The sequence below is a fragment of the Amia ocellicauda genome, chromosome 6, assembly GCF_036373705.1.
Source record: "Amia ocellicauda isolate fAmiCal2 chromosome 6, fAmiCal2.hap1, whole genome shotgun sequence".
NCBI classification, from domain to species: domain Eukaryota; kingdom Metazoa; phylum Chordata; class Actinopteri; order Amiiformes; family Amiidae; genus Amia; species Amia ocellicauda.
Genome location: NC_089855.1, coordinates 30,062,078 through 30,089,974, shown reverse-complemented (window position 1 = coordinate 30,089,974; position 27,897 = coordinate 30,062,078). Strand labels below are relative to the sequence as shown.

At 40.1% G+C, this 27,897-nt stretch overlaps 1 protein-coding gene across 2 annotated transcripts; it reads right to left on the bottom strand.

Moving 5' to 3' along the window:
* Positions 1–6,367: 6,367 nt before the first annotated feature.
* efhc2 (EF-hand domain (C-terminal) containing 2) lies at positions 6,368–26,468 on the bottom strand. Of its 2 annotated transcripts, none has more exons than XM_066706828.1 (15): positions 26,355–26,468; positions 25,240–25,428; positions 24,804–24,954; positions 23,608–23,831; positions 22,804–23,055; positions 22,452–22,559; positions 21,272–21,410; positions 19,694–19,859; positions 16,633–16,775; positions 15,982–16,178; positions 14,869–15,002; positions 10,802–10,999; positions 8,699–8,791; positions 8,111–8,213; positions 6,368–6,590 (listed from the first exon to the last, which is right to left on the bottom strand). In XM_066706828.1, the coding sequence occupies exons 1-15, from the start codon at positions 26,394–26,396 to the stop codon at positions 6,495–6,497; spliced, it is 2,235 nt and encodes a 744-aa protein (XP_066562925.1). In that variant the 5' UTR covers positions 26,397–26,468; the 3' UTR covers positions 6,368–6,494. The 2 variants fall into 2 exon arrangements, with proteins under 2 accessions (XP_066562925.1, XP_066562924.1); XM_066706827.1 differs by having other exon boundaries at positions 6,499–7,258.
* Positions 26,469–27,897: the final 1,429 nt, after the last annotated feature.

Genomic DNA, 27,897 nt, shown 5'->3' with positions numbered 1-27,897 from the left:
CTCTCTCTCTCTCTCTCTCTCTCTCTCTTTCTCTGTCTCTCTGTCTCTCTATCTCCTTTGCACTCTGATTCTGCCTCAGCTTACCTCTCTTCCTCCCTCCCACACTCTCCTCTCTCCCTCCCCTTTTCTCCTGTCGGTCACATGGCCTTTGCCTCTTTTATAGTGGAAACAACTACATCAAAAACCAAACAATGACCAAATAAAATGAACAAGTGAGGAGAAAGTTAAAGCTCAAAAGTGTGGGACAGTCACAAGAGCGTGTCAAATGGGTAAGGTGACACACCAGTCATATATCACCTAGGACAGGCACGCATATACCCGCCACACACAAACACACACACACAGATGCGACTTGGATGAAAACACACAGCCACAAAATCCACAGTGCAGCTTGAGGTTCTGTTATCTGAGAACCAAAAGCCAGACCCTGTTTTTGATTGAGATCAAGGTTATAAAACTGTAACTAAAATGAGTTTATTTAGCAACAACTGGCACTCCTGCTACATTTTTCACACAATAGCTCAGTACAGCATAGACCACACGAGCTGCTGAGAACAGTCAGCCTGGTTATTATTAAAATGATATATTTTCTCATGCTAAAGTCCCTGTGCAATTTGAAAACTTATATATATTATACGTTTGTAATTGACTTACCTCTTGCTTGACTGTGACAGGGGACAATCCAACTACAGCACCAATACCCAGAACTGAGCTAGTGTTCTTCAAACATCAGATGCCTTTATGTCTCTCTCTCTCTCTCTCTCTCTTTCTCTTTCTCTCTCTCTCTCTCTCTCTCTCTCTCTCTCTCTCTATATATATATATATATATATATATATATATATACAGCTCTGGAAAAAATTAAGAGACCACTGCAAAATTATCAGTTTCTCTGGTTTTAGGTATGTGTTTGAACATTTTTGTTTTATTCTATAAACTACTGACATTTCTCGCAAATTCCAAATAAAAATATGAATGGAAAGGAATGGCTGCCAAACATGTGGAGATGCTGATTGAAGAATAAATTGCAGTGGTCTCTTAATTTTTTCCCAGAGCTGTATATATATATATATATATATATATATATATATATATATATATATATATATATATATATATATATATGATCAGCAGCAGCCTAGATGTTGTCACTTGTTTTGCTTGTACAGAATCTCTTTTCCAGGTCATACAAGCTTAAGTTTAAGGTTATTCCATCTTCCCATCTTTTGTAGGGTCTTCTGTCTTTTTAAGTCTCTTTTGTCCATCTGTTCTTTTTGCAATGTGTCTAGTTCATTTCTGCCCACCAAGATCACCTGTTTTGTAGCATACTGTACCTTGATTACTACTATCATTGTATCTCATTAACCCCTCTGTTGAGTAACATATTACTTTGTGATATTGTACTCTGTAACATTTCAGTATTTCATTTTTCTTTTTAAATGTGTTTCACCCTGGACAGAGGCATCCGTCAAATAAAAGACTGTTAACAATATTATACATTGATTGAGGAGCTTTTCAAAAAAGTTTTCGATTGTTGCTATTTTTTATCAGAGGGAAGACACGAAAGACGAAGCTAGGAGGGAATTCATTTTTCTTTTTTTCTTTTCTCTCTCAAAATCTCTGAGTGTCATTCACTTTAACTTGGTATGAAGCAGATCAATATTGAATTACTGAAAATATTGGCACCACTGTACAGAACGCAATCATCTAATTGAGGCATGGCTCGCGTCCAAGATTCTCCCCGTTCAGGCAACAGAAAGAATGATGTGAAAACTTATCCTATCATCAGATTCTTCCGTCTTCAGAAGATCGGTCTTTAATGTGCAAAAAAATACATTCCTGCCAGTGTCTCAACAAAGGACTGGAAGAAAAATGAAAATGCATGTTACAACAAGGGAAAAGAAAGTGATTTCAAATGAATTATTTGCAACATAACCGAGCAACAATGCATGCTCTGTGGTAACGTTCAGAAATGATGTGCTTTTATGCCTAAATTATAATTGTGTATAGATATATGGAGGAAGACTAATTCTCTGAGGTCCTCTTGTCTAAATGTTTGCCGTGCTTGGAGTGGGGGGGTGAATGACATTTGGAACAGGCCGCCAGACTCAAGTGGGGTCGAAAGTTGAAGCCACGGTTGCATGAAAGAGCAGTCCATTCTTCGGGAAGACCTCTCATCTCAGCCTCCTCCGCGATCAATTCCCTGAATTGTGAACCCAGCGTAATGGAAGTCTGCAAACAATATACTGCGGTGGGGATGTCCTTGGCTTTCATTCAAAACAAAGACAGTGTGTTCTCGCCACGGCGGCTTTTAATGAGATGTTTTCGAAGAGCAATGTCACATTAACATCAGCACCCCCAAACAGTAGGACTGTAACTTCTGCCCTAAGGGATGCATCAGACAGGTCTTTATAAGAACAGAAGAACAGAGAGGGAAGATTGTTCCTGATACCTACAACTCTTGGTGTAAAGACATCCCTCCAATGTTCTGTCCCTAACATTTGTGCGCTTAATTTTCACTTGTGATCTCAGGGTCTCTAAAACTGAGCTACATCATAATACGAACATTAGAACCTTCTATCTTCTTCACAAATGACATTTCATTCTCTCCTCTCCTCTTTTCTTGACCTTGACCTCCATCTCTTGGACCCCTTCTATATGGTTTGGTAATTAAGACCATGAGACCCTGCTATAGGAACCTAGATCTTGTTTGGCCTGAGGGGGATACTGGAGAAGGAGGAATGGAATGAAGGGAAAAAGAGAAATTGAGTTCAGGGCAAAGAGACAGAGGTGACAAGTGAGAAGAGACAAGATCCAGAGACCAAAAAAGCTGAACCTTTACAGTGTACCTTAACTAATTTCACTGCTGGCTTGTGGGAGCGTTGAAGCACAGCACATTAGTGTAGATGTTCATACTCCACACACATCCCTCCTGTTTCCAGTGTGCAGAGTCACGGGAGCAGAATAAGATTTACGGCATGGATTTAATTCCTCAGTGTAGTAGTTTTCCTTACGGAGATTTGTTTGAACGCCATTTGTTTGCAAGTACCTGACATTTTGACGCAATCACTTATTAACCTCTAGCCTGCCCCTGGGAGACCCATTGACGTGATTGAAAAGGGAGAAGCGGTGATGTGAAACTTCACAGGGAAACAAGAGACACAGAACTCAAAAATTTAAGAAAAACTTTGGAGGTAGGAGGAGATCAATGTCTGCGTATGTTGAAATCTGTGACTTCAAAAAAAAATACCCCAAGCTTGAATTCACAGATGTTATACTGTTTTTTTGAATGTTAGCCCTTGATTCATTTTAAAGGACGGCAAGTGACTGTCCATTTCTTCAATAAATAATGATTAATAATCATGACTACTCATCGTAACGTAAATTTCAAATCCCAAAGCCTCCTTGTTATACAATTGAAGAACATTAAGGGATCTGGTAAATTGGCAGTGTACACAATCTACAGACATAGTGTGACAGATTGTTTTCAGATCCCAATTGAAGATTAATGGGGGATAATAAAGGAAGTTTAATGCATAGCCTCGCATGGGGGTATGAAAACAGGTTTACCACAACCTTCCTTTGGAATAACAATCTGTTTTCAAAAGAGTCTTTTATTGGCACAATCTCGTTTACAACCAATACAGAATGTCTTTTCTCTCATTTCACCGTGGAAAACAAGCCAAAGGCAACAGTCTGTTGAGTATTGTACCAGATCTGGCAGCCCATACTCAGGAAAGAAACAATGGAGAACAAATGTTCCTACCAAATGATCTTAAAAATGGGAATAAATGGCTCATATTTGGGACAGACGTCTTATTGAAATCTTAGCACATTTTCAGAGTAAGGGCCATTATATTCTCGGTAAATAGGCCCCGCTTCCATGGCAACAGTGAAAGAAGAAACTCGGAAGCCCGTAAACGGTTCCCCATGTGCGGCCTGCGCTGCGGCTGACCTCATAAAATACAAATCTGAAAGGTGGAAGCACACGACAACCTGGAAAGGTCGGGGATCGCCTCTGTCACCTTCCATCAAATCAGCATCCATAAAAACTTCAACAATTAACAAACATCTTCCTTCCTTCAGCAAACAGAACTCCAAAATTGTGATGAAGTATACATTGGGAGGAGCTTTTAAAATGTGTGTTTCATTCTTACCTTAAAACAAACTGTATTGCTGTGCATGAATTCACATGCGTGTCACATCCACACACTTTTTATCTAGCACTTTGATCTCTAAATGGCTTCAGTTGTAAACTTGTTCACTGGTGTTCTGTGTAAACCCATATTCCTGTATGGGTATGTCTTTTAAACTGTATTTTACATATTTGGAAATATGTATACATAACAAACATAACATTGTGTTGCCAATCAGAATTCCAAATAAACTCCAACTAATTTGAAAATACATGACTGAAAACAAAAACAAAAACGAAAAATAAATAAATGTTTGTACACAGGTTTAACAAATTGCCATATCCAAAATTTTACTCTTGGATTTTCACCTTTCAACTCCTGAAATGACTGAAAATAGAACGCCAGTTATGTTCTGGACCAAAAAAGCTTTTCAAATTACCCCATCATTTTCTTAATCACGTCGAGCTGAAATGAAAGAGATTTATACTCTTGACTCTTCGTGCTCATTTCTGGATCAAGCGAGGATGCAAATCATTTTCACTCTTAACTGCTGTGGCGAGGGTCTGGTTTAGCCCCAAGGAAAACACTGGCCATCGGGACAAGTGTTACCTTACATTTCACACAAGAATAAACAAAAGGTTTCCCTATTAAGAGACTGGCTTTATTTATTTAAAAATGGCCTGAAAATCAATTCTCGCCTATGCAAGTGCGGTCTAACGCAAATTACTGCATGTATGGTTTATAAAACTCGGTGGAAATTGTTTGTGGTGTCACCTTATTTTCATGAAAGAATGGGAAGGTTGTGCAGGGTGGCGCCAGTCGAAGAGTTCTGAATCTTTACCATGTATATTTAAGTGTTTACAGAACTGTAAAACTTAAAACAAAGCGTCCAAATGGTTTCATTCTGCCATCTCAGGGCAGCACATGTTTGAGAGCCTAGCCTCAGCCTGCCAGGGGTTTAAGATTCCTCCATTTAACTGGACTGTACATTCCTGAACCTGGTGCTAGATAAAAGCATCCAAGGTCACATTTTATATGGCCCTGGTAGCAATTTTATTAGATTTTATTTTCCTTTTGAAAAAGCATTTAGTTATCTTCGGGCCAAAGCCTTCATCTGTAGGTTCTTAAAGTCCAATAAAATCAGTACCTTTGATGCTGAATGACTCAAAATACCTTGAGGTTAAAAGACATATGTAGATAGAGTTTTTGGGATTTTTCTGTACTCGTCCAAACGGAATCAAAACAGCAGAAACTGTATGTTTTCTTCAGATTTATCCTGTTACCTTTAGCATGTATTGATCCATTAATATGTACACATTAGACATGTATGTGTGGAATGAATATAATGTATATCCAGAATATCATGGTCCCCACCCTGCAATGTTCAGGTGTCAAGGGTCCTGTCAGCCAGGGATGCTTTCTTTAAGAAGCAGTCCGTGGGTTTAAGTTGAACTTTTACCAAACACGGAGTGCGGTACACTTTGGCAAAGGGGCTTTGATGAGTCGGCCCTATCGTCTCTGCACCCCTCCTGTTGGAAGACATAAAAGGCCACGAATGCTCTCCAGCTCGCCGCGGGAAGTGCACCAGAAGCTGAGACTGGAGTGACTAATATTTTAGAAAGTGTGAAAGCTAAGAATGAAAACTTGATAATGCCCACGTGAGGTAATGTGCTCTTTCTGTCTCCGTAAGGGATTGGGGGTTGATTACAGGGGTCTGATTACACCATTCTCAACCTGCAGATGAGGGCTGCTTTTTTTAAACCATATTAGTGGACAAACCTTTCAGTCTTATGCTGAAACAGGCCCCTGTTAGAATAATACAAAGTGAATTGTAGTGAGACACATTAAGCATACGCTTGCTGTTTGAATACCAGGACTGATAGGCTTGGATACGAGCGAGTCTTCATTTTGGCCTAGAGTGGAATGCTTTGGGCTTTGAATTTAAGATGTGGATCCTGACCCTGGCTCATCTAACTTTAAAGGCCTGTCTGCTTTTTCTGCGATAAGTTCTTCTTACACACAGTGGAATATATTATGACCAGTACTTTGTGATAATTAGTATCATCTGTTTCACAATATTCATTAAAAAAAAGACCTTCAATTTATTTGTGATTTTTTTTTAAATGAAAGTCAACTTAGCATGGGGTCAGTTGTATTCACACACTATGGTACTTTTGTATTAATAATCCATTGTGTATAGAGAGAACAAGATAAAACGAACACAAAGAGAAGATTAAGTGATTCTATTCATCTTTATTTGGGGATTTAGGGACACTCATAGCTTGAAGACACAGAAAAGCAAGTTCACAAGCGTACATCTAAAATGTTAACAGCAGGAGACAGTCCTTTGACAGACTCCTTTAATCCTGTTTGCCAAAGACATCTTCAACTAAGATGGGATAGCTGATACCTTTCACTGCCGGGCCTGTGGGTTCTTCGCTCCAGTCTACGTCATACTGAAAACAACAAGCATGGGGACATGGATTAAGGAGGGGAAGGCATGTGAAATACAGCCAGCTGAGGATGAATGGCAGATCCTCGCAGTGTCTTTCTGCACATGGAGCTCATATGTCAGCCTTTTTTCTAGTGTACTCACCTAATACTAAATACCTGCAAAGCCTTTTCAGGTGGCAGTTCAATAACAATACGACAAATTCAAATACCATGGCCTGTACGTGGCAGCTGCTAGGGGAGACACTGTTGTTGACATGCAGGCTCGCGCATAACATTCACTGTGACATCAGTTTCCAGGGATACTAGTCTGGTTTAATCTCAAAACGACAAGAAGCCACGAGGTGTAAAGTTGGTGGTAAAGTTACAGACTACGGTATCCTGAAAGGACGAAAGAGCTAGTGCAGTGTGAAACAAGCATGTGTGAGCATTTCTAGAGAGGAACGGGCTATACACAGCAACCAGAAAGCACTCTGTGAATGGCCCCTGGGTCCCTTCCATCAGAGGCAGCGGACAGAGCAGAAGCGGACGAGTGCCCAGACAGAACGGAGCGACAGCTGGCAACAGCAGCTCAGTGTTGTTCAGCGCGTCCCCAGAGCTTCTCCATAAAGGCATTGTAGTTCACGGTCGAGAGGCCGAGAGGTTTAAATGTAATTTGCAGGGCCGAGAAAGGCTGGAGGATGGTAACGCACAGCACAGGAAGAAGAAAGAGAAGAGAAGGAAAAAGAGATAAAATGTTAGCATTTCCATAAAAGGGACAGCCTTGAAACGGATCATTCACCTCATAATAAAGCGAAGCACGGTGACTTCAAAGTCAGGGATATTGTTGCTTCTGCCATAGATGTCTATGTTTTCTCTGTGTTATACATGGCCCATAGCTCTTTATGCACTGGATCTAGACCAAGCAGTGAAGGTCAAGCCACACCCATTCCCACAGGTTGCTGGGGGCACCACTGACACTACACAACTTGTTGTATTTGAAGTGTGCGCTTATGGAGCAGAGATGTAGCTCAAAGACAGCTCTTTCCTAAAGGAGAAAATAAATATGCTTCCGACTGAGACAAAATCAGAGAGCTTGAGGAATGTCATAACCCTGGTCACCACTCTTGGTTACACACATCTCATTAGTCTTAAGAACAGTGCGTTTCAGTGGATGGAGGGAAGGCAATAAGAATCATGTTTTACCATCCTTGATAAATCTGTCAAAGTGTCCTGTCTCAAAGTCCATATCTGACTATTATTATTATTTTCTCTTTGGTCTGAGAACTGAGGTATTGGTGCAAAATATTGGTTTTAATTTGCTTGTTTGAAACGCCAACATGTAAGTAAGATTCCCCTAGACTGGGTGGAGTATTTAACCCCGACTTCCACATTCAGGAACCTGTCTTTTGATGTAGCGGCTTCGGCAGTTCAAATCTAAAGTCTGACCCTATACACCACATAGGCCACCCATTATGTCTGAGGCCCACAGTTGTTCCTTCCCCCCTGCTTTCTCCACATTCACTCACTCAGAGCTCTGACTCACCTTGTTGGGAGACTGAGAGAGAGGGGTTGGTGCTGGATTGTCTCTCCAGTTTATCGCTGACAGGAAAGCACCGTAATCTACTTCTTCTTTATCGTTTGCAAACCTAAACATATTGTAGAAATTATGCAATTAAGATGGATGACAAGAGGAGTAGTTATAATATAATGATATAATAATGATCATTTAATGATAATTGAAAATAAAATAAAATAAAAATCATCATCTGTATTGCCATTCATCCAAAATACCCATGTGCTGAGCAATATAGGTATGGACCTCTCTCCTTGTGTATACTTCAATTGAAATTTCGAGTTTGTTAATTATTCATTTTTATTCTAACTATGTGCAATGCGTGTCATTGCATATATTGTCATTTAAAACATTACAACATCAACCGCTTATTTTATTAAGTTACATTTAGTATTAGGCTGAAGCTCGAGGCACATTAATTAATTTCTTTGTTGACATTATATGATAAAAGGTGCCTATGCCTTGTGGAACCATACAAAGCAAAACTACTAACAGAGAAATGCAACATCAAAAGACAAAACTGGGATTAATTTGAATTATTTTCTCTTTTAGTCTTACTTTGCTAGGGTGGCTCTCAGAAGATCATCAGCCAATGGAAGTTTGAAGGCCTTGCAAATAGTCCTGGATTTCTGAGCAGACAACAGTCCAGTCCTAAAAACAGGTGATGGAAATGACACAGATCACAGACTGACAAAGCTCAATTTAATTCCCAATTCCATCAAGCTACATGACTATCAACATATTCTTCCTTACTGAGTGACTGTATACTGTGGCTATCAATAGCTAATCAATTCTACTGAATACCAAATATCCAGAGAAAAGTAAGGCATTGCCCCCCAGGTAATAATATAAAAGATAATTACTATACTTTAAGTGAAGTTATTTAAATTTAAAATTATATCAGTCTGAAGTCAACCATTTATTTACTTTTCATTTCCTAGTTTGAACAATCTAGAGATGTGCAATGTCTTCTTTGTTTGGAAGAAATAGTTATGATGTATACATTAAAAATCTCAAAAAGATGCATGGCTAATAAGAAAAAGTGGCAATATACATAGTGACCGTAAATCCAATCAGAGGCTGGTGTAAATATTAATGATTTATTAGCAAAGCATGTTTAGATCACTTAGCTGTAATAGCAAGCAACCTTTACACTGAGGGTTGCTGGTTCAAGTTATATTCCTTTTTGTTTAATTACTGAATTAAACACAATGTCAAAAGAAAAAAATACAGGACCACTTTGCATTTCCTGCATTTTCATCAATGGTCATGAAAAGGAGAAGAAAACATTGATAAAATGTGCTTCAAATATAAAAACTGTCATTAATAAGACAAAATCAAATTTAGATTATCCCCCCCTCAGTTACTGAGCACCGTCACAACTGAAATGTCTGCTTTTATGGGGACTAACACACAAGCAATGATGCAATATGAAAAACTTCCAAAATAAAGAGGAATGTGGTGGTGTCTGAATAATTGTTGAGGGCGCTCTATGAGGTGTGAGAAACAGGATTATTTTAAGTATTGTTTCATCATTTGCAAAGGGTGTCAATAGCATGCATCTCTATTGAGATGGCGGTGTCAACAGAATTGGTGTCTGCCAACACAATGGTGTCTTCTTTATCTTCCTAAAATAAACTGGAATGTGCAGGAACAGACTGACCACGTCAGCTCCTTAGTCGGCCACAAGTCTTCATATGAACACAAAAGAGAAGCTACAGAAAAAGTCATTATTACTGCCCTATAGCTGGCACCTTAGACACAGATAGTGTTTCCAGAGGTAGGATGCCTTTAACTGTATGTTTTGTCATATTATTTGTAATGTAGTTCCAAATTAAAATAAAATATAAAATGTTAAATCTCTTAGATCAGAACACAATATTAGTTAATGTACATGTGACCAAGTGTAAAGCACAGTTGACCTTATAACCTAAACCTAAACTAAACTAAATCACCGTTGTGCATTGTGTATTTCTAATCAACACAACATTTTGGTCTGAACAGCTAGTGGAGGGAGTGTTTTGATTGTGCCATGTAAGGAGAAAAGAAAAACTATTACCTTTTTTGGGGGGGTGGGGGATAATTTCTTAATTAATGTGATTATTTAAGAACTGGTTGACATCTACGATAACCATTTAAAATGTGTCAACTGCCTACAATAGAAAACGTTAATTGATCCAAATCATCATTAACTTGCATCCCATCCCATTAATACACTTCTATATTTAGAATCAATAATGCTCCTGTCACAGGAGATATAGCTACTGTGAATATTTCATTAACTGTAGAGAGAGTAGCTAGGAAATAAAATCTCTCAACAAAATCATGTTTTGTCTTGGTTGCAAACAGACCCGAGGCGACTGTAAAAGACATAGTGCTGTTCTGTACAGCTAAACATGACCTTATTCATTTCCCGTCCTGGGGTTCTTGCCTGGCTGTAGGAATCATCTGTTTTTAATGCTACACTTAAACCACTGTAACTAATAGGCGAATGACTATCTGGCTACACAGAGTCTGGTGTGGTTTGACTGTTTGCAGATTGATGGCAATTTTATTTGGTCTCCGAAACGAGATGCTGGCCTCAGAGATGGTGAAAGTTGAAAAAGGTTAAAGGGAGCTTCAATGGAGGAGTGTTCCTGAGGCCAGGGGACGCGGCGGTACCTGTCTTGGTCATCGTGCACGAAGGAGTCGACCATTTGCTGGAAGCTTTCAAACTGCTTCTTCCTCAGCTGCTCCTGGGCCAGGGACAGCAGGTAGCCCAGATCCGACCCAGGTGTCTCTGGGGAACCATAGTGGCGCCCAACCACCATGATCTCATGCTCAGACAGCTGGTCACCTGCAACCTCAGCCAGCAGGTTCCTAAAGAGAAACAGCACAATACCTATAACATATAATGGAATACAAAGCAATAACATACATACACCTAGGGCGGGTTGTACTAACGTGATCCGATCTCAATTGTGTTGTACAAAACAGATCAGGGCTCAATCTAAGCTCAGATCCGAGATCAAAAATGATCCTGCTTTTGAGTAGGATCAGAGCTTGATCAGACTTTTTAAAATGAAGGAACTGTATACTTCATTTAGTTCGCCGGCATCAAACACGCAGACCGAAGGTATTTAAAGACAGGCAAAGCCTTTAGAGGCTTTTCAGGAGGAAGATGTATGAAAGCAGTATAGATTAACAGCATGAAGCATATTTAACCTCACAGACATAATTGATCCTGTTTTAGGACCTACATCAAAGTGCAGTCATACCTTACCAAAACATCTGAAGCTGCGTTTAGCGTTGAGATATTTTGCAACCGGCAGATTTCAGCAAATAGTAGGTAACATCGATGTAGACATGTCTGGTTAAGCACAGATAAACACAAATGTGACTTACATTATTTACAAAGATTTGCACTTTCAAATAAGCAATATAATGTTGAACCATGCATTCTGCTTTTGTGTCTTTATGGTGGGAGGTGTAGTTTGTTTGTGATTAGGGTTGTATTTATTTACATTGTAAAAAATTATGTAAAAGCTCTTATTTCTCCAGCACCCCTGTTGCAAACTACTGTAGCAACTCCACGGCTGTGCAACGCTTTGAGAAGCGCCGCTACGAAAGACATTTCTTAAAACTCACTTTTTAAAAAAAGCTTTTAAGGATCTCTCTTACTCTTAGTTGCAAGTTTTTTTTAAATACTCTTGAGTTGCTACTGCTGTGTTGCCTGTTTCATGTTGTCTGTTTTGACTGTTTGACTTGTAGCGCTATTGGGTATGAGAAAAGCGCGTTACAAATAAAATTAATTATTATTATATAATTTTTGTAGTTAAAGAAATACACACCAGTGCAAGAAACTAGGAAAGGTTTTGTACTTTGTGAGGTTTTAACGCATCCAATGCGCCCTGTCCTTGACAGACAGCTTTTCGAATGACGGACTATAAATGATCGTGATGGATCCAGTGGCAACGATAAGCACACTGACATTAACATGCATTGGGAAACATACTGATCAACTAACCTTATTTAATTAATAAACTCATCAGCAAGAGCGCAGTAAAGTTTTCTGAAAGGTTTATGATTGTCATTGTGTCATTAGAGTGGTAGATGTTCAAATAGCCGCACCAGAGACTGACGAGTTTCAATAGGAAAGTACTTAGTTACTGCTAAACGGATCAAAAAATTGGATCAGCGGAGCCGGATCACGATCTGCTTCATACAGCGCCTTTTCATGATCTGGATCCAGTGATCCCGGATCCGATCCTGTTTTCTGATCCTGTTAGTACAACCGACCCTAGAGTGGATTGAGTCAGGATTCACCTCTTGGCACTCCAAGAATCAGACATCCAACACCAGCTCAGACAAGTTGGTCATAAGCTGGGACTCTCTACCAGATTTTGGGAGTTAGTCACATCAAAAAATAAACACAAAACTTTGCTCAAAGTTCTAAAATTGAGTTTAAATCCCAGACCTTCCTTAAAGCATTTGTATTAAATCATGATATTTCAAAATACCAAAGAAAGGCAGATCAAACTTTAAAACAGATCGTACCCACAATCCTTTAAGATAATACAGCAATACAATTACAGCAGTCAGGACCGCTGCCGAATTGAAATAAGAGCCCCCCACAAATAATGCAGAGGTCCAGAAACTTGCTTGCCTGTGGTAAAAATGTAATCTTTCTACTGGAACATCTCTAAGGCCTGCATGATGCATGAGGCCAAGCCACCATATATCTGTGTTTAGACAGTTAGGTCCATAACAAGCAGGAACTAAAGACAGCTGCAGTACAGGCCTGGCAAAGCATCACCTAAAATTGGGGGGAACACATACAGTGAGGGAAAAAAGTATTTGATCCCCTGCTGATTTTGTACGTTTGCCCACTGACAAATAAATGATAATTTTAATGGTAGGTGTATTTTAAGTGAGAGACAGAATAACAACAACAAAATCCAGAAAAACGTATTTCAAAAAAGTTATACATTGATTTGCATGTTAATGAGGGAAATAAGTATTTGATCCCCTATCAATCAGCAAGATTTCTGGCTCCCAGGTGTCTTTTATACAGGTAACGAGCTGAGATTAGGAGCACTCTCTCAAAGGGAGTGCTCCTAATCTCAGCTCGTTACCTGTATAAAAGACACCTGTCCACAGAAGCAATCAATCAATCAGATTCCAAACTCTCCACCATGGCCAAGACCAAAGAGCTGTCCAAGGATGTCAGGGACAAGATTGTAGACCTACACAAGGCTGGAATGGGCTACAAGACCATCGTCAAGCAGCTTGGTGAGAAGGTGACAACAGTTGGTGCGATTATTCGCAAATGGAAGAAACACAAAATAACTGTCAGTCTCCCTCGGTCTGGGGCTCCATGCAAGATCTCACCTCGTGGAGTTTCAATGATCATGAGAACAGTGAGGAATCAGCCCAGAACTACACGGGAGGATTTTGTTAATGATCTCAAGGCAGCTGGTACCATAGTCACCAAGAAAACAATTGGTAACACACTACGCCGTGAAGGACTGAAATCCTGCAGCGCCCGCAAGGCCCCCCTGCTCAAGAAAGCACATGTACAGGCCCGTCTGAAGTTTGCCAATGAACATCTGAATGATTCAGAGGAGAACTGGGTGAAAGTGGTCTCAGATGAGACCAAAATCAAGCTCTTTAGCATTAACTCAACTCGCCGTGTTTGGAGGAAGAGGAATGACCCCAAGAACACCATCCCCACCGTCAAACATGGAGGTGGAAACATTATGCTTTGGGGGTGTTTTTCTGCTAAGGGGACAGGACAACTGCACCGCATCAAAGGGACGATGGACGGGGCCATGTACCGTCAAATCTTGGGTGAGAACCTTCTTCCCTCAGCTAGGGCATTGAAAATGGGTTGTGGATGGGTATTCCAGCATGACAATGACCCAAAACACACAGCCAAGGCAACAAAGGAGTGGCTCAAGAAGAAGCACATTAAGGTCCTGGAGTGGCCTAGCCAGTCTCCAGACCTTAATCCCATAGAAAATCTGTGGAGGGAGCTGAAGGTTCGAGTTGCCAAACGTCAGCCTGGAAACCTTAATGACTTGGAGAGGATCTGCAAAGAGGAGTGGGACAAAATTCCTCCTGAGATGTGTGCAAACCTGGTGGCCAACTACAAGAAACGTCTGACCTCTGTGATTGCCAGCAAGGGTTTTGCCACCAAGTACTAAGTCGAAGGGGTCAAATACTTATTTCCCTCATTAACATGCAAATCAATTTATAACTTTTTTGAAATGCGTTTTTCTGGATTTTTTTGCTGTTATTCTGTCTCTCACTGTTAAAATACACCTACCATTAAAATTATAGACTGATCATTTCTTTGTCAGTGGGCAAACATACAAAATCAGCAGGGGATCAAATACTTTTTCCCCCACTGTATACAAATTGGTGTAATTCCTACACCGTTCACCCAATTTGGATGTAACGACCTTTAAATTAAAGATGAAAGTCTACACTTAAAGAACATCTTGATTGTTTTTCACATCCATTGTGGTGGAGTATAGACCCAAAATGATGACAACTGTGTCACTGTCCAAATATTTATGGACCTAACTGTACATCTGCTCCAGTTTCATGCTTAGTAATATGTCACATACATAGTACCTCTGTGTCAAAGCTGGTGATTTCAATACTATATGATTCTGTTAAAAATTAAGCATTAGCTAAGGCATTTAAATTCTTCCACAAATGTTCTCAGCTTGATCGCCTCATACCTGAATGGTTCATACGCAATCACACCAGTGTTCCCTGGGTCATTCATCCTGAAGGCCTGCTTGATCTCCTTCATTCTGGACTCGCATAAGGATTTTAGCTTGCTAACAATGGTCCCAATGTTTGCCTTGGGGAACTGGATGGAAACAAGAAAGCAGAGCATGCATAAGTAGATCTATGACCCATATAAACATTAAGAACAGTGTCTTGATCTGGAGATTTTAAGCAGATGCACAACATGAGTGAATTGAATGACCTTTATAATGGCTTTTTCTTAACACACTCACCATACTGGATGGTGGCAGTTTCAAATATTCCTAAACCCACTAATTCCAGTAACTTGTTATATGTTACCCAATATTAAGATTCAGATTGTTCTTGTTTGGATTGTTTCCGTTTGTCTGACTATTTTAATGTTGATGCACCAGAATCAGGAAACCATTTCTCTCCTAGGTAATCTTTCATCTTTTTGAAGATCCCCATGAACCGATTCTATTTTAATTATCCACCGCTCTCACCGATAAAATATGCAATTTTAATTTAGCACCCGATACAATCTATTATGTGTAACCAAGCAACAGCCACAAAACATCAGCGAACTGTGGAGACGCCTGCCTGCGCTCCAACACAATTTGAGCCTGCTTTTGAAAACACTGGAAAACGTTCAAAGTCAAATCGCACAACTATTTTCATCTGAGCTCAGTGCTCAAGCATGAGACTGAGAAGAGGCCACCACAAGCTCTTTTTTGAAAGAGACAGAATTGCCCCATGATAGGTGAACAACTACAAATGCTATAGCAAAGGTTTGTTTTACCCCCTGGAATACATATTTCTTAATTGATTTTGCCCTCCAAATCCACAAACAATACTGTACGTTTCTGTACTTTCTCCCAAAATGTGGTAGTGAAGCAACAGAAAGGACTCTTTAAAAAGATCACCACAAAGTTTACATGCAATGTTTGCACTCCAGACTCTTATGCAGTTCTCACAGCCCACACTTCTGGATGCTCGTGATAGAAAAGACTGGGAATTTGGCCCAACAAAGGAGAATTGGGATAGATTCAAGCGAGAGGAAGAACAGAAATTGGAGAGGACAGAGAAGTCTTGTGAGGTACCTCCTCCGCATGCTGCTCCATGTAGTGAAAGGCATATTCATCAGCATCCACCAGCTGGAACTCCTGTGTGTTGAAGATCACTCTGGCTCCCACATACAGGTCCTGCGCCTTGAAGTACTGCGACAGATCGCTCTGAAACTGCTCCTGCCCCGGCTTCTTAATCCTTCCCCTTTCCAGAAACTTGCCCCCAACCATGCCTGCAAGACAGTCGGTGAGCTCAGCAACACTCAACATTCAGAAACAGGGCTGCAATGAAACAGGTCTAAACCTTGTCATTAACCTTGTGCAAATTAATGAAGAATAATACAAAATCTGGAAGGGACAGCATTTCCATTTATTCTTGGTAAAAAGTAATTCAGAAATTAGTGTCATCATTGTTGCATGAAAAGGTATTTTTGAACAGTTTATATGTCAAGCAGTTGAACAAATATTCTTGGAAGATAAGCCTTTCTGATTGTCACACTGTGGCATTGCTGTTGAGTCTCTGAGTATTAATTGTTCAGTGATCCAACTACATATATATACAACAACAAATATACATATACATCTTCAACTAGATCTTCCAAGCTTCCGGATACAAATTAATCCATGCCTAATGAGAAATATATCATTAGCTCAAATAACCAATAAGATCGGTGAATCTATTCTCACCTGAGTTCCTCTGGGGGGGTTCGAAAACAGAAATGGTGTCATCACAAAGGAAAAAGGAGATGATGAACTTCCTCTCGCTGTCAATGGGATTGTCGGTGACCATTTTGGCAACAAATCGCAGCACATTACTCTCCAGGCCTTGTCTGCAGAAGACATGAGAAAATGTCATACTTCACTTGGGACAACATGGGAGAAACACAAAGGCTTTCTAGCAAGATGAATGAGTGTGTGAGAATGTTAGTGTGTGGCTGTGTAGGTAATTATCCCTCTTTCGCTTTTGTTTTCTTTTATCTCATCTAGAGAACATTTTGCTACAGTGAGGGAAAAAGTATTTGATCCCCTGCTGATTTTGTACGTTTGCCCACTGACAAAGAACGATCAGTCTATAATTTTAATGGTAGGTGTATTTTAACAGTGAGAGACAGAATAACAATAAAAAAAATCCAGAAAAACGCATTTCAAAAAAGTTATAAATTGATTTGCATGTTAATGAGGGAAATAAGTATTTGATCCCCTATCAATCAGCAAGATTTCTGGCTCCCAGGTGTCTTTTATACAGGTAACGAGCTGAGATTAGGGGCAGTCTCTTAAAGGGAGTGCTCCTAATCTCAGCTCGTTACCTGTATAAAAGACACCTGTCCACAGAAGCAATCAATCAATCAGATTCCAAACTCTCCACCATGGCCAAGACCAAAGAGCTGTCCAAGGATGTCAGGGACAAGATTGTAGACCTACACAAGGCTGGAATGGGCTACAAGACCATCACCAAGCAGATGGTGAGAAGGTGACAACAGTTGGTGCGATTATTCGCAAATGGAAGAAACACAAAATAACTGTCAGTCTCCCTCGGTCTGGGGCTCCATGCAAGATCTCACCTCGTGGAGTTTCAATGATCATGAGAACGGTAAAGAATCAGCACTGAACTACACGGGAGGATCTTTGTTAATGATCTCAAGGCAGCTGGGAACATAGTCACCAAGAAAACAATTGGTAACACACTACGCCGTGAAGGACTGAAATCCTGCAGCGCCCGCAAGGCCCCCCTGCTCAAGAAAGCACATGTACAGGCCCGTCTGAAGTTTGCCAATGAACATCTGAATGATTCAGAGGAGAACTGGGTGAAAGTGTTGTGGTCAGATGAGACCAAAATCAAGCTCTTTGGCATCAACTCAACTCGCCGTGTTTGGAGGAGGAGGAATGACCCCAAGAACACCATCCCCACCGTCAAACATGGAGGTGGAAACATTATGCTTTGGGGGTGTTTTTCTGCTAAGGGGACAGGACAACTGCACCGCATCAAAGGGACGATGGAAACGTCTGACCTCTGTGATTGCCAACAAGGGTTTTGCCACCAAGTACTAAGTCGAAGGGGTCAAATACTTATTTCCCTCATTAACATGCAAATCAATTTTTTTGTTGTTATTCTGTCTCTCACTGTTAAAATACACCTACAGTGAGGGAAAAAAGTATTTGATCCCCTGCTGATTTTGTACGTTTGCCCACTGACAAAGAAATGATCAGTCTATAATTTTAATGGTAGGTGTATTTTAACAGTGAGAGACAGAATAACAGCAAAAAAATCCAGAAAAACGCATTTCAAAAAAGCTATACATTGATTTGCATGTTAATGAGGGAAATAAGTATTTGATCCCCTATCAATCAGCAAGATTTCTGGCTCCCAGGTGTCTTTTATACAGGTAACGAGCTGAGATTAGGAGCACTCTCTCAAAGGGAGTGCTCCTAATCTCAGCTCGTTACCTGTATAAAAGACACCTGTCCACAGAATCAATCAATCAATCAGATTCCAAACTCTCCACCATGGCCAAGACCAAAGAGCTGTCCAAGGTTGTCAGGGACAAGATTGTAGACCTACACAAGGCTGGAATGGGCTACAAGACCATCGTCAAGCAGCTTGGTGAGAAGGTGACAACAGTTGGTGCGATAATTCGCAAATGGAAGAAACACAAAATAACTGTCAGTCTCCCTCGGTCTGGGGCTCCATGCAAGATCTCACCTCGTGGAGTTTCAATGATCATGAGAACGGTGAGGAATCAGCCCAGAACTACACGGGAGGATCTTGTTAATGATCTCAAGGCAGCTGGGACCATTGTCACCAAGAAAACAATTGGTAACACACTACGCCGTTAAGGACTGAAATCCTGCAGCGCCCGCAAGGTCCCCCTGCTCAAGAAAGCACATGTACAGGCCCGTCTGAAGTTTGCCAATGAACATCTGAATGATTCAGAGGAGAACTGGGTGAAAGTGTTGTGGTCAGATGAGACCAAAATCGAGCTCTTTGGCATCATCTCAACTCGCCTTGTTTGGAGGAGGAGGAATGACCCCAAGAACACCATCCCCACCGTCAAACATGGAGGTGGAAACATTATGCTTTGGGGGTGTTTTTCTGCTAAGGGGACAGGACAAATGCACCAAATCAAAGGGACGATGGACGGGGCCATGTACCGTCAAATCTTGGGTGAGAACCTCCTTCCCTCAGCCAGGGCATTGAAAATGGGTCGTGGATGGGTATTCCAGCATGACAATGACCCAAAACACACAGCCAAGGCAACAAAGGAGTGGCTCAAGAAGAAGCACATTAAGGTCCTGGAGTGGCCTAGCCAGTCTCCAGACCTTAATCCCATAGAAAATCTGTGGAGGGAGCTGAAGGTTCGAGTTGCCAAACGTCAGCCTCGAAACCTTAATGACTTGGAGAGGATCTGCAAAGAGGAGTGGGACAAAATCCCTCCTGAGATGTGTGCAAACCTGGTGGCCAACTACAAGAAACGTCTGACCTCTGTGATTGCCAACAAGGGTTTTGCCACCAAGTACTAAGTCGAAGGGGTCAAATACTTATTTCCCTCATTAACATGCAAATCAATTTATAACTTTTTTGAAATGCATTTTTCTGGATTTTTTTGTTGTTATTCTGTCTCTCACTGTTAAAATACACCTACCATTAAAATGATAGACTGATCATTTCTTTGTCAGTAGGCAAACGTACAAAATCAGCAGGGGATCAAATACTTTTTTCCCTCACTGTATGTCTTATGGGCTCTTCTACCTGTCTTTCTCCAGCTGCTTCCTGAAGTCCTTCTGCAGGGGCTTGGGCAGCAGGCCCTGGCAGGAACAGAGTGAGTCCTCCTCAGAGCCGAAGCCACTGTAAGGCGGGACCTGCCTCGTTCTCTTAGGAACGGGAGGGGCTTTGTACTTCACTGGTGTAAAGTCCTCTGTAAACCCCAGAGAAGGAGAGGAGTTATTTATTCCTGTCACTGCAGACAATAACCCTTAACCTTAGGAATCAGATAAGTGCTCAATCAGATGCGTTTGTCACACAGCTCCATTTAGAACAGCTGTAACTAATGCGTAGGGTCTTCAATCAGCATAAAACAGCATGAGGTAAAGACAGACCAATCCATGCAGACTGGTATTGTGTTACTGTTGGCGCTGGGTTCTGGACTGTTTCATCCAAGTAGCCAAAGATAAAGGAGAGTGAATATGTTTGCTTATGTAGCATGTTCAGAAACTAATTTGCCAAGGTTGTAACTCAGTCACAGTTCATTAGTCACTAAGCCACGCCCCCATATACTTGTTAACCAATTAAAAGCTGCACCACTATAACATACAGCTGTAACAGTTAATTACAGTGTGTTACTGATGTAACTAAATTCCAGAGCAAACTTAGTGTCTAGGATTAATCAAAGGAAAGATTTCTCTAAAATGTTCAATTAATGGACAGAATATTACAGTCAGGGAAAAAATTTGGTCAGTCCTTTGCAAATAATACATTTTACAAACTCAAATCCCTAACAAACAAAAAACTAAGTACAATTTTGAAGTCTGATTTGGAAAAATAGTAGTATATTTTCAGTCCCAGGTGGTGGGCACTGCTGAGCAACATACCCTTGAGCAACATACTTTGCCTAGATTGCTCCAGTAAAAACCCAGCTGTATAAATGGGAAATTGTATGTAAAATAAAATAATGTGATACAATTATATTTCACTCTGGATATGGGTGTCTGACAAGAAATACAATAATTAAAAATTAAAAAAAATAATAATATATATATATATATATATATATATATATATTATCTCCTAACAAAAATATTACAAAAAGTCATCAAAATAAATCCCTTACAAGTGTTTATGAAATTAATCGAAAAAATGTATCATTCCATTCAAAATCCACTTTCAACAGTTTAAAAATAAAATGTGATCAAAAAAAATTTGTTCTGCCATGGCTACCTGAATGTGTTAAAAACAATGTTGCCTTACTGACATCTAGTGGACAATCTGTGAAATACATACTCCTATTCAATACTCAAGCTAAAGGCTGAAGCATTACATTAAGTTTTTAACTGAAAATGTAGCAAGAAACTCATAATTCCACTTTGTGGCCAATACACATGATTTTCAACAAAGTATCTAGGGCTCGTGGATCTCTCTAATACTTGTTCATTTCATAGTTCTTCTTTTTTGAATTCTGTTTTTAATCAGTTAATATATGAATGAACAAATATGTATTGTTGGCCTGCTCATCCACAATCTCCTTTTCCTCTACTGTTTTCTCCAGTTGATTGTTTCCTATGTCTGGTCCTTGTTTTCTTTCCAAGTGACTAAAAAAGAATTTGGACTCACCGATGCCGTATTTAGTGCGGTAATACTCCTTGGTGAAGCCGTCACAGTCACAGATGACCACTTTCCGCCCCCACACGTTAATGACCGCTCCTATGGTCAGGTCACAGTCCTTGTAGAACTCTTCATAAACAGCGCCGGTCTGTGAATCACAGGAAGAACATAAAGACCTTTGATCATTAATCTACTAAATGGGCCTTGAGAAATTCAGAGATCAATCAGCAAGGCCTGGAGAAAACGGCATTTTAAAACAGCCACTTTAATAGGATTGATTTAAAGAATAATCAGGTAATCAGCGATTTATCAAATGTTTCTCTGCGATGAGGGACAGTTATGTTCACTATACAGTCCATGAGTAAAATGTGCAATGAACCACAGGCTACTTACTGTCTTCGGCAGATCACATGACAAACCCTGTCAATGCATTTTCAAATATATCTCAGGTGTTTTGAAATTACAAGGTTTGTTGTCAGTTTCAGTCCATCTGACTTTGCAGTGTCTAGATTTGATCTCCTGCTAGGACTTGATGAAGAATTTACTGATTGAATGTTGAAATATTTATTGATTGGAAACCAGTATTAGATACCCATGGACGTGTCACAAAAACGTCTGTACTGTGAAATGCATTTGCCACTTCTTGGAACAGATCCACAATTTGTTTCTGAATCAAGAGATTCAATCAATTTTGTAGTTCAGCTTCATTCATTCTAGAGTGATCATAACTGGTACTCATTTTCAGGTGACGTCAGCCAGTAGCTGAAAACTTAATTATTATTTAGATCTGTTTAATTTGTGTGGGTTGATCCCACAACTGTTTTTGACAGAATTTTGCAAGGGCTCAATCAATAAAATCAGGGTTGCACTGTGTTATGGCTTTCCATTATATGGACAGATCATGCAAAACACAGAGCCCTAGTTATAGCTACAAAGTATGTAATGTAAAGAGAAATGTAATTGGCTTCTAAAGTACTGGGGGGAACCAAGATCAAGTTAAAAACTCAGTAAAGATTAGCTGAGGCCAAGAGCAAACCATATCAAATTAAAGCCATAAGAAAGCAACAGAGAGAGATCTCAAGAAACCTTTCTATTCAGATTACATTTTCAAAATCATACAAAGCTTGTTATTTGCTCTAACTGCTGCTGTATTAATAAAACATGAATAGGTCAGCTGAAGTTCACTTACTTTCCGGCTATCCAGAATGTAGCGGCCCCCCTGTCCCATCGGTCCAAACACATTGAGCACGGTGCGGTCCGTTGTCTCACCAGGCTGGCGCTTGGTGGAGGGTGCATGCTGTGACACAAAAGCAAAAACAAAAACAGACAAAAATTCATAATGCATTAGCTTATATCAACTGAAGCTGGGGAGGAAGCTAATATTGCTGTAGGGAAGCCTGAAGCTACAGGGGAAAGCAAAGCACAACCAGGCAAAAAGAAAAGAGCCCCACTATAACCATCTGACCACAGCAGAAAGAAGAAGTGGGTAGCAATGAAAGCACTGGACTATAACTACATCACCAGCTCAAAGAGGCATGCACCTTGGGCAGTTTGCTGCGGTGGAGGAATTTGGGCGCAGCATCCCGCCCAGCATTAGCAGAAAGGACCTCCAGGATCTCAATGGTGTCGTCAGCCAGGAAGTAGTGCAGCACGAGCTTGTGACCGTCACCAAACATGGCCTCCGAGTCATCCCAGTGGCAGAAGAAGCGCAGGACCTCCCGGTCATGGTCCATGAACTGCTTCATTATGTCAGCGCGCTCGTATGGGCGCAGGGGCTTCATGCTTTCCTCCATCTGTACAGACACACAGGGGCATGGAAAAGCACATATGGGATAGGAGTATTTTATTGCTCAGCTATTCCCGATTTCAGTATCTAAATAATTAGCATCACTTCATTTAGTAGTGCAAGATCACAAAACTCCTTCTCATCTATACAGAGCAATAAAATGTACAGAAACCAAAGAGGCTGTGAATGCGGGGAAAAACTAAAATACAAGGCACATTTTCAGTGAAATAGGATAAAAAGACCAATTTAGCTTGTAAACTGAATTTGCTCCACACTATTTGACAGCAAAATATCAAAAGTCAAAATGTCAAATCTAGCAAGAGACAACATAAGATATAAAAAGTCTATTTGTTTCACTGAATTCGTTTTTATTTTTCCATTTATTTTGTTAATGTGGACTAATAGGAGAAAACATTTCAATCTGACATATGACAGTGCAACAAATTAAAAACGACAAAACTACTTCAGTCTGCTGTTCTGAATCTGAAATCACATAGCCCAAAAAATATGTTTTAGCATAAAGCAAAATCATTTTCCAGACTGCCTGTGTCTCACTCACCTTACTGCGTAGGATGCTGTAGGGATCTTCTGGGGTGGGTGCAGGAGACTTCAGTCGCATCCCCAATTTCCTCAGGAAATTCCGGGTGAACAGGTCGCAGTCGGTGATGGAGAAGATGCGGGAGTACAGCGCCATCTGCTGGTTGATGTTGAAGTGATAGACGGTGTAGTACTGGTCCTCGTTGGGCGGAGGGAGAGGGATGCGGTGGCGCCGAAGCAGAGTCCCTTTTTAATTACAAATAACCAGCTAAGAAACCCAAAAGTCGCTGCATTTATGTCGTTAACGGCGGAGACAGGTGATGGGGCGTGAAGACAGACACGCAAATTGTAGATATTGTTAGCATATTAACCCAAACAAATATCCCGTCACATTCATGGTGCATAGCTAATATTAATCTTAATGTAATTCATTATTTTAATAGTACATCAAAACATCGTTTTACTACTGATCGACATCTGGATTATTATATAACAGTATTTATGAAAGGGAGTTGTACAAGAAATGTTTTCAGTGCATTACAAAACAAATTAATAAGCTATACGTCCTTGTATATGTATGTAGCTGAAACAATCACAAAACACAGTAGTGGGGGGGAGCTTTAGATTGAAGCTATTGATTGAATGATACAAGTGCGGCATTTAAAGTTCATATTCATACAAAAAAAAAGGACAGAGGTATAAACTTTAAAACTTATCCAGCTGCGTGCAGCAAACGATGCGCATTTCAAGTGCGGGGCCGGGAGTGAGTGCGCAGGCGCCCCCGGCCGCAGGCTGTCCCGCTGAGACTCTTCCTGCTCCCTGCGTCCAGCGCACACTGCGTGACGTCAGCAAGACGTCATATATTAAGTGTACACTTACTCAAGACAGCAGGTCTGCGCTGCGCCACCAATGGGATTGATGGAAGTCTGCAGATCTGTGCACAACTGCGGAAATGTGCGCTACACGAACGCGACCGCAGGAACGGTTTGCGACGCAGAGACGCTTTAAATAGGTTTTATAGCTACACTTCGTCAGGGAGGGACTGCTTATGATCTGGAATAAATAGCTGATTTGACTTACTAATAATGATTTCAATTAAGTGGTTAAGCCCTGAGGTGGCATGAAAAGCAAAATAATCCTGAGTACTCCCAACACTGGAATTGCTCACCCATGCCACAGAATGTTTTATAACCTTTTCCTTTGCTTTACAGTTGTTACCTTGTGGAATCCCACTGTTTTTAACCTCTGGTTCCACCACTTTTATGGTGTCATCCTCCAGGTAGAAGTAGATCTTGCACTCCCTGATTCTGTATGGCTCCTCTGGCTTCTCATGCACATCCTCCTGGAAGTAGGCGTCAAAGCACAGCACCTGCAGAGCATCAAAAGCATCACGCTGCTTAAACATTTAAAAAAAATACACTGGGTTTGTTTCCTAAATTGTGCAAAAACTAAAAATCTAACCAGTCACAATGGGCTTACTGAGTTAATGATACAAAGCTGTTTACATTGGAACCCGATTATTATTTCGTATGGTATTGAATCCCCATAGAAAGTCTGCCTGTTAGCCCAACACAAAGTGCTTTCAGAATGATGCTGTAAATTCCCAGCTGTGTCTTTGCACAATATCAGAGGAGTACATGAATTAAGGCCATACCTGTTTGTCAAAGGCGACATAGGCGGGGCTGGCACTGCCCTCTCCCTTGGGATACACTGAGAAATCGGGGCGAAGACTCTGACCCAGCAGCAGCTCCCCCCCTATGCCAGGCTTCTTGGCACCCACCAACATTGGTACGCCATTGGAATAATCAAAGTGCTGGGACTTGTGGAACTTCTCCTTTCCCAGCTAATAGGAAAAACAACAACCAAAAGTAGTTACAAAGTTGACTTGTTTTGTATGTCTTTTTGGAGACCCTGGATCATTTTTCATAAGTGGTTCTTTGTATGTTAAAGGCCTGCAGATTACATTACAGGTATTGTTATTTATGTATGTATGTATTTATTTATTTATTTGTTTGTTTATTATTTGTACAGAATTCCATTCTTCCTGTAAATTGTGTCACAAGTTGCGCATATTATTGTGTCTCCCAGTCCCTTCCAAAACAAATAACTAAATAAATAAAACAGTTTGTTGAGGAAGAGAGGACATTGCCTTTTTTCTTTTCCAATTTGTTCCTTTGGCATAAAGAGTGTAATTGGATACTTAAATGACAAATAATGCAGAAAGTATTTAAAATGTGCACATGGCATTCATGCAGGGTCTAGAAAAGCTTGCCAATGCCAAGAATCACGTACCATTAGGCTATCTTAGTTAGATTGTGTCTACCGATGATTGTGTAAGGTGTTTATTGTGCAAGGAGACAAGACGTAAACTAAAACAAATAATTACATACATGGATGGGTTACCATAGTACAGCATTATTGTCATATATTATTTTCACAATTTCCATTTGTCGGTGTTTTCAGAAGAAGCTCAACCATCCTCGACGCTCGTTTCTTTATGTAACTTGTAATCTGTAACAGCTTGAGCTATGGTTTTAAATGGACATTCACTTATAATATCAAAATGTAACCTATGATTAACAATTATCGTCCCAACTTACAATTACAGACAGTCAAGAAGAAGATGAGCAGTTCTCTTACCGATTGCCTGTTCAAGTTTATGCAGACTTGGACACAAGACGGTGCGGAAACACAATGTAACGGGTGCTCTAGAGACACAGTACGAGCAGTATATGCTTGTTTTGTGTTTATTTTAATACCAAAACTTACATTTCTGTTGAAGGAGTTCCCCGGCAGCAGAGGCAGCGCCATGCGGGCAGCAGTTTGCCTGGAACTTTGCGGGTAAGCTGGTCGCTATGGAGAGTGCGCTGTTTGACTTCACGTTCCTATGGAGAGTGCGCTGTTGCTCGGTTACAGCACCAAAACGTCGCAATACACGTAGATCGCCTTCGGTGAAAGAAACTATCAGCTACAAAGACGCGCACAACCCGATACTTTCACCTGTTTATTTGCATCTTTTGTATCTTTTTTTGTGAGATCAGTCTACAAAGGTTTTCCTGTCACACACGCACACAATCGTCCATGTTTCTGCAGGAATGTGTAGGAGTTTTTTTTTTTTCTGTGGCAAAACCCTTAACGGTTTTATTTAATCATTGACTTTTATAGTAATCGTGCAAGATTTTGTTTTTCAATTCAAAACGAAAATTTTCCTTATCTAATATTGAATTACATGAATGGGTGTTTAAATTGTAGTGTAACAGTTTGACTATTAATATGAGTTACTGCTGGCTGGTGGGCGTGGATTGTCGGACTTTAATTCATAACATATCCACTAGTATCACCATGACCTCAGACATGCGCCTGTGATATCATCACATTGTCAAGCTGTGTACTAATGTTGTATTGTTGTTAAAAACCAGTGCAGTACAAAATAACTATCAACTTTGTCTAATTTTAGTCAAAAATAATAATTGTATTGAAGTATTATGATTTGCAATCTAACATCCCAAGAAATAAAAATAATAGGTTATATTATGATTACTATACTGATTAGATGTATTGTCTTATTTAAAATGACTAAATGAGTGATTCAAGTGGTTTGTAATCTACCAGGAACAAAAATGTTCTTGCAGAAATATAGTTTTGTAGGGCAGAGACAACGATGTTATTCAAGGAACATTATTTTACTTAATGTTAAGTAATGCATGTTTGGGTCGTGAGTATTTTGCAAAACATGATTTAAAATAATCAAATTTTGATTACTGTATCCCATTGGCAGATAAATAATGTCAGAATTTAATAGCTTTCTGTATTATGTACTTCCTCATGATTTATTTTAGCGTGACAGCCCGACACAAACGTGTTACATTTCCTGTCTGAAACCCTTTGAGAGCAGTCTATTCTGCAAGCCATGACTTAGACATAAGCTTAGACATGACACTCTAATTTCCAAATGATGTTTCCTCTTCTAAATAACATATGAGTACATTGAAGAATTGTTAATTAATTTTAAATAATGTATTTGTTATATGTCAAGTTCTCCAATTTGGCATGTAGATCTCCAGACTTGTTATGCTGGTGTTCATCAGATGTTCAATACTGCACTCACTTTCCAAACTTCTTTGTAGACGTCTGTGAGAATCTTTAGAGTAATAACCCTCAGGCTCATTCATATTTAATCCACATTCTGTTAAATCTCTCTTAAGTATATTATCTCCAAGTCAAGGATGCTTAAGTTGAGCTTTTGTTTTAAAGACTAAAATCTCCATTCATGATATCGTGTATGCATAGGGTTGTGGTACATTTCTACAGA